Consider the following 11271-nt stretch of genomic DNA (forward strand, 5'->3'; position numbering starts at 1 on the left):
AGCATCAAGTGTGCCCCCCCCGAGAGTGAACCAAGATGGGTAATGCTAAAGCTTAAGAGGGTGTGAATGATGCTGAATGGGTGTAAACAAAGAAGTGCTCTTCACTAGATACCAAAATATTCAAAAGCCATTTTCTCAAAAATGAGTTTACAAGTTGATCAACTTTCAAAGCAGAATTACTTTCCCATTGTCCCTCAAATGCTGTGTATGATATACCATTTTGAGTCTACTTTTATGAAATGTTTTTAAAAATGTTGCTACGTAAGACTGAATCCAGGTGGTGAGTCACATGTGCACTTGTTGGCTGCTTTTCTTTCACTCTGCGGTCCAACTCATCCCAAACCATCTCAATTTGGTTGAGGTCGGGTGGTTGTGGGGGCCAGGTCATCTGATGCAGCATTCCATCACTCTCCTTGGTCAAATATCCTTTACACAGCCTGGAGTTTTTTTTTGGTCATTGTCCCGTTGGAAAAACAAATGATAGTCCCACTCAGCGCAAACCAGATGGGATGGCATATAGTCCACAATCATCTCCTTTGTCTTGATCACGTTGAGGGAGAGGTTGTTGTCCTTGCACCACACGGTCAGGCCTCTGACCTCCTCCCTATAGGCTGTCTCATTGTTGTCGGTGATCAGGCCTACCACTGTTATGTCATTGGCAAACTTAATGATGGTGTTGGAGTCGTACCTGGCAGTCCAGTCATCAGTGAACAGGGAGTACTGTAGGAGACTGTGCACGCAGCCCTGAGGGGCCCCCGTGTTGTGGTTCAGTGTGGCGGATGTGTTGTTACCTACCCTTACCACCTGGGGGCGGCCCATCAGGAAGTCCAGTTGCAGAGGGAGGTGTTTAGTCCTAGGTCCTTAGCTTAGTGATTAGCTTTGAGGGCACAATGCTGTTAATTGCTGAGCTGTGACACGTCTGCTGCTGCTTCTCCCCTCCGGCATACGACGTCGTCCTGGGTTCATCATAACGCACACCTGGCACTCATCATTACGCGCACCTGTGAATCATTATGATTCAACCCTGGACCCCATTACCTTCATCATTTCCTTCCCTTTATATGTCACTCTCCCAGGTTCACTCACCAGTTGGTATTGTTCTTGTGTCTCAGCGTACTGCCTTAAGTTAGGGTCGTGTTCTTGGTTTTGTTGATTTATTAAAATGTTGCACCTGCTTCCGACTCACCACCCCATCATTACAAGCTGTAGTCAATGAATATAATTCTCACATAGCTGTTCCTTTTGTCCAGGTGTGAAATGGCAATGTGGGGTGCAATAGAGATTGCATCATCTGTGGATCTGTTGGGGCGGTATGCAAATTGAAGTGGGTCTAGGGTTTCTGGGATAATGGTGTTAGCCATGACCAGCCTTTCAAAGCATTTCATGGCTACAGATGTGAGTGGTAGTCATTTAGGTAGGTTATCTTAGTGTTCTTGGGCACAGCGACTATGGTGGTCTGCTTAAAACATGTTGGTATTACAGACTCAGACAGGGAGAGGTTGAAAATGTCAGTGAAGACACTTGCCAGTTGGTCAGCGCATGCTCGGAGTACACCTCCTGGTAATCCGTCTGGCCCTGCGGCTTGTGAATGTTGACCTGTTTAAAGGTCTTACTCACATCGGCTGCGAAGAGCATGATCACACAGTCGTCTGGAACAGCTGGTGCTCTCATGCATGTTTCAGTGTTACTTGCCTCGAAGCTATAAACTATCAAAATAAAGTCGCACACTCCATGTATAATCTCCCAGCAATTTAATGGGTATTTAACAATGTTTCGGCATCACTGTGCCTTCCTCAGGTTAATGTCATAAATACTTGAACCAGGTTATGTAGACAAACAGTGCAATTAGTGTAACCAATGACAGTGGTGAGGGGTGTGTCATACTGATTAAGTTAATTAAAAAAGAGTATATGGAATATTACAATTATTACGCTATTGTTATCATATAGAAACATAATGGAATATTGCACATCATATTAGCATCAACATACATTGTTTAATTGAATTTGACATATTTTCGTATTTCATTTTTGTTACATGTAATATTGGTTCAACCATTAATATATAATGAACATCATCAACAGGGGGAACATATTAGGTGTATTCTAATAATCTGTAAAAAATAATTTTTCAATTTATAAGACTTGTTCATAATGGAAAGAGTGTTCATAAGGGCCTGAGATCAAAGTCAATATTCAGACCATTAGGGGTCAATGTTTTTAGATAGGATATCCAGTAAACCTCTCTTTGTAGTAGTAGGATCTCAATGTTACCTCCTCTCATTGGTAGTGCAACATGCTCAATGCCTGTGTATTTGAGGGAGGAGATGGGATGGTTAGCTTCAACAAAGTGAGCTGCTACTGGATAGTCAATGTACTTACACCTGATTGTGCTGCTGTGTTCAGCTATGCATTGTTTTAATTGTCTTTCCATTTGTCCTACATAGGCTTTTCCACATGAACAGGTGATGAGATAGATCACTCCCTTGATGAGATGATACCCCTCACAGGGATCGTTCGACCTGCATGTGGGTGTCTAAAGAAAGATGTTTATTTGGTGCTATTACACTGTGCGCATGATTTTGTTTTGTCTGATTGCAGAATATGCCAGTGCTTTCATTTTCTCCGAACCCTTGGTGTACTTAACACAAATGACGGTTGCATTGTTTTTCTTCTTTGGTTGAGTTGTTAGTAATTCCACTCTTTGTTTTTGAGATGTTTTCATCATTGCAGAATCAATACTTTTGTCCTTGTAGCCTCTCATTTTGAATTTATCTGTCATTTTTTTTAGCATTGCTGTCAAAATCTGACCGGTGGCCACAGATTAATTTAACCCTGCATAACTGGCTATATGGTAGACCATTCTTGAGGGGAAGGGGATGCATACTATCCGCACATAGCAAGGTATTGTGGTCTGTGGGCTTTGTGTATAAGTCTGTGTGTAATGCATCATTCTCTTTGATAGTCTATAAATCCAGGTAGTTTATTTTTCTCTCATCAGTCTGCATGGTGAATTTGAGATATTCAGAGCTCTCATTTAGTAGAGTTTGGAATTCATTTAGTTCCTGCTGACTTCCTTCCCAGAGCACAAAGACATCATCTATGTACAGTGGGGCAAAAAACTATTTGGTCAGCCACCAATTGTGCAAGTCCTCCCACTTAAAAAGATGAGAGAGGCCTGTAATTTTCATAATAGGTACACTTCCACTATGACAGACAAAATGAGGGGAAAAAATCCAGAAAATCACATTGTAGGATTTTTAATGAATTTATTTGCAAATTATGGTGGAAAATAAGTATTTGGTCAATAACAAAAGTTTATCTCAATACTTTGTTATATATCCTTTATTGGCAATGACAGAGGTCAAACGTTTTCTGTAAGTCTTCACAAGGTTTTCACACACTGTTGCTGGTATTTTGGCCCATTCCTCCATGCAGATCTCCTCTAGAACTGTGATGTTTTGGGGCTGTTGCTGGGCAACACGGACTTTCAACTCCCTCCAAAGATTTTCTATGGGGTGGAGATCTGGAGACTGGCTAGGCCACTCCAGGACCTTGAAATGCTTCTTACGAAGCCACTCCTTCGTTGCCCGGGCGGTGTGTTCGGGATCATTGTCATGCTGAAAGACCCAGTCACGTTTCATCTTCAATGCCCTTGCTGATGGAAGGAGGTTTTCACTCAAAATCTCACGATACATGGCCCCATTCATTCTTTCCTTTACACGGATCAGTCATCCTGGTCCCTTTGCAGAAAAACAGCCCCAAAGCATGATGTTTCCACCCCCATGCTTCACAGTAGGTATGGTGTTCTTTGGATGCAACTCAGCATTCTTTGTCCTCCAAACACGACGAGTTGAGTTTTTACCAAAAAGTTATATTTTGGTTTCATCTGACCATATGATATTCTCCAAATCATCCAAATGCTCTCTAGCAAACTTCAGACGGGCCTGGACATGTACTGGCTTAAGCAGGGGGACACATCTGGCACTGCAGGATTTGAGTCCCTGGCGGCGTAGTGTGTTACTGATGGTAGGCTTTGTTACTTTGGTCCCAGCTCTCTGCAGGTCATTCACTAGGTCCCCCCGTGTGGTTCTGGGATTTTTGCTCACCGTTCTTGTGATCATTTTGACCCCACGGGGTGAGATCTTGCGTGGAGCCCCAGATCGAGGGAGATTATCAGTGGTCTTGTATGTCTTCCATTTCCTAATAATTGCTCCCGCAGTTGATTTCTTCAAACCAAGCTGCTTACCTTTTGCAGATTCAGTCTTCCCAGCCTGGTGCAGGTCTACAATTTTGTTTCTGGTGTCCTTTGACAGCTCTTTGGTCTTGGCCATAGTGGAGTTTGGAGTGTGACTGTTTGAGGTTGTGGACAGGTGTCTTTTATACTGATAACAAGTTCAAACAGGTGCCATTAATACAGCTAACGAGTGGAGGACAGAGGAGCCTCTTAAAGAAGAAGTTACAGGTCTGTGAGCGCCAGAAATCTTGCTTGTTTGTAGGTGACCAAATACTTATTTTCCACCATAATTTGCAAATTAATTAATAAAAAAATCCTAAAATGTGATTTTCTCGATTTGTTTTCTCCTTTTGTCTGTCATAGTTGAAGTGTACCTATGATGAAAATTACAGGCCTCTCTCATCTTTTTAAGTGGGAGAACTTGCACAATTGGTGGCTGACTAAATACTTTTTTGCCCCACTGTATCTCTTCCATAGAAGTATTTTAGAAAGTAAGGGGTGTGTGTCTGTTTGAAAAAGGAATGCTTCTTCAAGTTGTCCCACATACAGGTTTCCATAGTTGGGGGGAAAAGGGGAGCCCATGACTACACCCCAAATTTGAAGGAAAAAGTCTGACTCAACGACGAAGTAGTTATGGGATAATACCAGTTCAGTAAGTTGTAAGATGCAATCACTGGATGGAGGAAGGGTAGAGTCTCTCTACTGAAGGAAGTGTTGTAGTGCCTGCAGTGTGTGGGATGTTAGTGTACAAGCTCTCCACATCAAAAGTGGCCAGCAGGGTGCCCTCTGGTATCCTTCCTAAGCCTTCTATTAATGATATCATGTGACTAGTGTCTTTGACATAAGATGGCAATTTCTCAAAATTCGGTTTAATGTGGTAATCCACACATTTAGAAATGTTGATGTCACAGAGTCGATTGCTGCTACAATGGGTCTACCTGGAGGAGGAGATACTTGTTTGTGTAATTTAGTGACTGTATAGAAAGTTGGTATCTTGGGAAATTTCACACATAGAAATTCAACTTCTTATTTAGTGATTTGTCCTGATTCCCAACAGCTTTCCACTGTGGATGAGATATTATGCTGGAATTCCAGGGTAGGGTCACAATTCAGTTTGTGATAGAAGTCACCTTTAGATAGTTGTCGGCGACATTCATTCACATAGTCATATTTGTTTTGTATACAAATTCCTCCTCCTTTGTCACATTTTTTTAATGTTAATCGAAGGATCTGACTTTAAGTCCTTAAGAGCCATTCTCTCGTCTCTACTCAGGTTATCATAGGATTTGTGTTTCTGTTTGTCTTTCAGTAAGTCACCTACATCATTTTCAACAATCCTCCTGCGTTTGGTGGGAGGTACAAATTAACTTTTTTCTCTAAATGTAGTTCTCAGAGTTCTCAGGTACCTCAGCTGGGTTAATGGCTCCATCTCCTCATTGACTCACGGTAGGACAGGTAAGTCTATTGATTGCGTGGTAGACCTATGTATACCTCGACCTATGTATATCTCACTGAGGATGACATTTCAAGTGGAGTCATGTAAGTTTCACTCTTATCAAATAACTCATGCAAATCTCAGATGACAGAAAAACTTGAATAGATCTATCTGGACATCAAAGTCATTAATGTATGCAGTGGGTACAAATGTTAACCCCTTATTGAGAACACTGGGGTGAGTGGATGTCAGGATCTTACTTGATAATTTGAAGACATTTAGCTCCTGTTGGACTGTGGGCTCGTTCTGGATCTCAATTGATAGGTGTCGCGGGGTGGTAGTGGATTTCTTCTTCCCCCGACGTATGTGTCGAACCCTCTTACATGCTGGGGGTGTTGGCCTCGACGTTGTTCCCAATGTCCCTGCCCTCTGTTGTAGAAAAAACTCTCACCGTTGGTTGAGGAGCCAGAGTTAGTGCTGTCTGTGGATAGTACTTGCCTCGATGCGAGCATAGAAGTTATTCCGCTAGTTTGGTAGGCTTGTGTCACTGAGCAGCTCTCGGCTGTACTTCCCTTTGTATTCTGTAATAGTTTGCAAGCCCTACCAAATTTTTACCCTTTTGTTTTCCCTTGTTTCCAGTTATTATTTGCACCTGTGCCTCGTTTCCCTTGAATGTATTTAAACCCTTAGTTTTCCTCAGTTCTTTGCTCTGTGTTAGCACCCAGCCCCAGCGATGCTCCAGTTGGACTCGCTTGTGGTACTCTGTTTTTGTTCTCATTTATTTATTTTTGATTATCTTTTGAGGCATTTTTCTGCTGTACCTACCACCTTGTGGATTTACCTTTTGACTTGGAGGATTACCTTTTTCTTGTGGAATTACTTTTGACGTTGTGGATTTATATTTTTGCCTGAAGAACCTTCCTTTTTACTTTATTAAAACACCGTCTCAAGTACTACTGTGTCTGTCTCATCTTCTGGGTTCTGCCGACTATTAGTGGCTCAGTTTACTAAGTTTCTCACACCGGAGACCCGAGTTCTTAACCGGGTCTTGACAAGTACGTTTAAATCTTAGTCCTGTATTGACTCTTTACCTGTTTGATGGTTTGTCGGAGGGCATAGCGGGATTTCTTATAAGCTTCCGGGTTAGAGTCCCGCTCCTTGAAAGCGTCGGCTCTACCCTTTAGCTCAGTGCAAATGTTGCCTGTAATCCATGGCTTCTGGTTGGGGTATGTACTAGAGGTCGACCGACAACGCCGATACCAATTATTGGTGGACCAAAAAAGGCGATACCGATTAATCGGACGATTTATTTATTTGTAATAATGACAATTACAACAATACTGAATGAACACTTATTTTAACTTAATATAAAACATAAATAAAATCAATTTAGCCTCAAATAAATAATGAAACATGTTCAATTTGGTTTAAATAATGCAAAACAAAGTGTTGGAGAAGAAAGTAATATGTGCCATGTAAAATATGTGCCATGTAAAAAGGCTAACGTTTAGCAAGTTCCTTGCTCATAACATGAGAACATATGAAAGTTGGTGGTTGCTTTTATCATGAGACTTCAATATTCCAAGGTAAGAGGTTTTAGGTTGTAGTTAATATAGTATTTATAGGACTATTTCTCTCTATACCATTTGTATTTCATATAAATTTGACTATTGGATGTTCTTATAGGCCAGGGGTCCCCAAACTTTTTCCTGTGAGGGCCACATAACTTTTCCCTTCTCTGATGGGGGGCCGGTGTCAGTTTGTAACAGAAAAAGTGTGACGATCGTAGGGGAACTTAAAAAATTTATTGTTTTCCAGAAAGCCACACATAACCAAATAACCCTTTCCAGGTTCTTTACAGAAAAAAAGTCAGGAAACAAATAATAACACTATTAATGAAATAAATAATAACTAAATAACCCTCTCTGAGTTCTTCACAGAAAAAACAGGAAATAAATAATAACTAAATAACTCTCTCTGGGTTCTTCATAGAAAAAAAAGCCATGGAACATTAACTTTCTGTCGTGCCATGCACAATCTTAACAGATAAAAGTTCAGCTCAGTTGTCAGAGCAGAATCTCTCTGACACATATGAGCAGTCTCTTAAAGTTCTTGTGTTCCTTCCTTATAATCCTTTTGTAGGTTCCAGTAGGCTTGTAGACACCGCTGTTTGCAGCTCTCTCTCATCAACTTCCCTGTGAAAACCACAAAAGAAGCAGGTTGAGAAACTGAACTAAGTGATACAGCACCTACACAGCACAATACATTTCACTACCAGTATGGTTGTAAAGATGGATTTTATCCCAGTAGATTTTATTATGATTATATTTGTTTATGCTCAGAATGACTCATTCAAGTCAGAAAAGTGAGCTTACCTATGTATGTTCATCAGTGTGAACTGTGGGCCTGCATCTGGCTGGTGAGAAGTTGAATATCAGGTTCCATTCTAGTTACAGCCAGTCTCAAGCACTGATGCAAATGTTCATCTGTCAATCTTGATCTCATCGGGGTTTTCAGCAGTTTCATGCGAGAAAAGGTTTTCTCGCAGATATACGTGCTGCCAAAAACTGTGGACATTTTCATTGCGTGTTTTTTGATGTTTGGATATGTGTCGTTTGGGAGGGCGGCATAGAAGTCAATGAGACTGTTGGGCTTGAATGCGTCTTTCAGAACATCACAGTTCTGTAACTCAGCCAACTCAAACTGATATGAAGGCTGGGCTTCATCAATGTCGGCAACAAAGGGGTTCTGAAAAAGACGGATTTCTTTTGCATGAACATGTAGTTCACTGAATCGCACACCGAACTCCGCCTTCAGCATTTCCAGTGCTTCCACGCACTTTTCAGCTGGGAACGGGACCGCTGGGTTCTCTGTCGACAGGTTTTGGGTAGCAGGAAGATGGACGAAGTTGCGCTTTTTCACTTGTTCCAAAAGCAGCGCTAATTTCACCTCAAATGCTTTTATGTGTGAATACATGTCGCAAATGAGTTTCCCCTCGCCTTGTAGCTGCAAGTTAAGGCTGTTAAGTATTTCTGTCACGTCTGTTAAAAATGCGAGGTGCCAGATCAGCTCTGGGACCGTTTTGTCTTTTAAATGAAGAAATGCGTTAATTTCGGGTAGCAGCTCGTAAAAACGCCTCAAAACTCTGCCCCGGCTCAGCCATCTGACCTCTGTGTAGTACAGCACATCTCTGTGCGTAGACTCCAGTTCAGACAGGAATTCTTGGAACTGCCTGTGTTTCAGTCCCTTTGCTCTGATGAAGTTTATGCACGACACCACAACCTTCATTACAGAATCCCACTTCAACACTTTGCAGCACAGTGCTTGCTGGTGAATTAGGCAGTGGACTCGTAGTGGGGCGGTGAGACCCCTTTTTTCCAACTCCCGGTTCATGCGTCCTATTAGACCGCGAGTTTCGCCCACCATGCTAGGAGCCCCGTCAGTCGTGATGCTAGCTAGCTTTGACCAGTCCAGGTCCAACTTCTCCATGGTTTGGCACACTTTGTCAAAAATATCCTCTCCCGTTGTAGTCCCTTTGAGACTTTGGAGGGCTGCCAGCTCCTCGCATATCTCAAAGTTTGCGCTAACTCCACGAATAAAAATGAGCAGTTGCGCTGTGTCTTGCACGTCCGTGCTCTCATCCAGTGCTAATGAAAAAAAGTCAAATTCTTTCGTCTTCTGCTGCAGCTGGGCATATACATTACTCCCGATTTCTTCAACGCGTCTGGTGATTGTACTCGCCGACAGACTTACGGCATTAAATGCATCTTTCTTCTCGGGACACACCTCCTCCGCGACAGCATCCATACATTTCTTAACAAACTCTCCGTCAGTGAAAGGCTTACCGCTTCTTGCTATCAGTTTAGCAACCCGAAAGCTGGCCCGAACGGATGCCTGGTTCAGCTGAGCTTGGCGTACAAATGTATTCTGCTGAGATAGTAGTCCACTTTTTAGCTTTGAGAGTTTGTCTGCTCGTATTTGGCCTTGCAAGCTATCGTACTTGTCTTTGTGACGGGATTCATAGTGTCGGCGAAGATTGTATTCTTTGAATACCGCCACCGTCTCTTGACAGATGAGACAAACAGCCTTTTCTTTGCATTGAACAAAAAAAAAATTGTTTGTCCACTGCAGGTTAAATACCCTGCATTCTGAATCAATTTTTCTCTTACCTAACCTTTTCGCCATTATTCCGTTCTCTCTTTGACAGGGCCGGGCCTAGGATTTTTTTTCTGGAGGCCAAATAGGAAAAAAATTTGATAGCGTCTCTGGTATTGTTCAGAGGGCCGGGCCAAATGTGCTGACGGGCCGTATCCGGCCCGCGGGCCGTAGTTTGGTGACCACTGTTATAGGCACTATAGTATTGCCAGTGTAACAGTATAGCTTCCGTCCCCCTCCTCGCCCCTACCTGGGCTCGAACCAGGAACACATCGACAACAGCCACACTCGAAGCATCGTTACCCATCGTCCACAAAAGCCGCGGCCCTTGCAGAACAAGGGGAATAACTACTCCAAATCTAAAAGCAAGTGACGTTTGAAACAGTATTAGCGCACACAGAAATACGAGCCTTTGGTCATTAATATGATCGAATCCGGAAACTATCATTTCGAAAACAAAACGTTTATTATTTCAGTGAAATACGGAACCGTTCTGTATTTTATCTAACGGGTGGCATCCCTAAGTCTAAATATTCTTGTTACATTGCACAACCTTCAATGTATGTCATAATTACGTAAAATTCTGGCAAATTAGTTCGCAATGAGCCAGGCAGCCCAAACTGTTGCATATACCCTGACTCTGCGTGCAATGAACGCAAGAGAAATGACCCAATTTCACCTGGTTAATATTGCCTGCTAAACTTGATTAGTAGTTATAACTAGTAATTATGATTGATTGTTTTTGATAAGTTAAGTTTAATGCTAGCTAGCAATTTACCTTGGCTTCTACTGCATTCGCGTAACAGGCAGGCTACTCATGGAGTGCAATGGTTAGAGCGTTGGACTAGTTAACTGTGCGGTTGCAAGATTGAAACCCCTGAGTTGACAAGGTGAAAATATGTCGTTCTGCCCCTGAACAAGGCAGTAATCCCACCGTTCCTAGGCCGTCATTGAAAATAAGAATGTGTTCTTAACTGACTTGCCTAGTTAAATAAAAGGTATAAAAAAAAACATTTAAAAAAATAATAATCGGAAATCGGCGCCCAAAAATGTTGATTTCCGATTGTTATGAAAACTTGAAATCGGCCCTAATTAATTGGCCATTCCGATTAATCGGTCGACCTCTAGTATGTACATAGAGTCACTGTGGGGATGATGTCATCGATGCACTTATTGATGAAGCCAGTGACTGAGGTGGTGTACTCCTCAATATCATCGGAAGAATCCAGGAACATGTTCCAGTCTGTGCTAGCAAAACAGTCCTGTAGTTAAGCATCTGCTTCATCTGACCACTTTTTTATAGACCGAGTCACTGGTGCTTCCTGCTTTAATTTCTGCTTGTAAGGAGGATAGAATTATGGTCAGATTTGCCAAATGGAGGGCGAGGGAGACTGTTGTAGGCGTCTCTGTGTGTGGAGTAAAGGTGGTCTAGAGTTTTTTTCCCC

The 11271-nt window shown here is 42.2% G+C and overlaps 1 protein-coding gene across 1 annotated transcript; it reads right to left on the minus strand.

The window, feature by feature from the left end:
• Positions 1–7424: 7424 nt before the first annotated feature.
• On the minus strand, positions 7425–10008 carry LOC135573267 (general transcription factor II-I repeat domain-containing protein 2-like). Its single transcript, XM_065022122.1, has 2 exons — positions 8047–10008; positions 7425–7866 (listed from the first exon to the last, which is right to left on the minus strand). Exon 1 carries the CDS (start codon positions 9854–9856, stop codon positions 8060–8062), a length of 1797 nt encoding a protein of 598 aa, XP_064878194.1. The 5' UTR covers positions 9857–10008; the 3' UTR covers positions 7425–7866; positions 8047–8059.
• Positions 10009–11271: the final 1263 nt, after the last annotated feature.

This window comes from Oncorhynchus nerka, linkage group LG9a (genome assembly GCF_034236695.1).
Source record: "Oncorhynchus nerka isolate Pitt River linkage group LG9a, Oner_Uvic_2.0, whole genome shotgun sequence".
In the NCBI taxonomy this organism is placed as follows: Eukaryota; Metazoa; Chordata; class Actinopteri; order Salmoniformes; family Salmonidae; genus Oncorhynchus; species Oncorhynchus nerka.

Excerpts from the sequence above, each read along its gene's own strand:
- LOC135573267 (XM_065022122.1), bottom strand. The coding sequence starts at position 9,856 with ATGGCGAAAAGGTTAGGTAAGAGAAAAATTGATTCAGAATGCAGGGTA.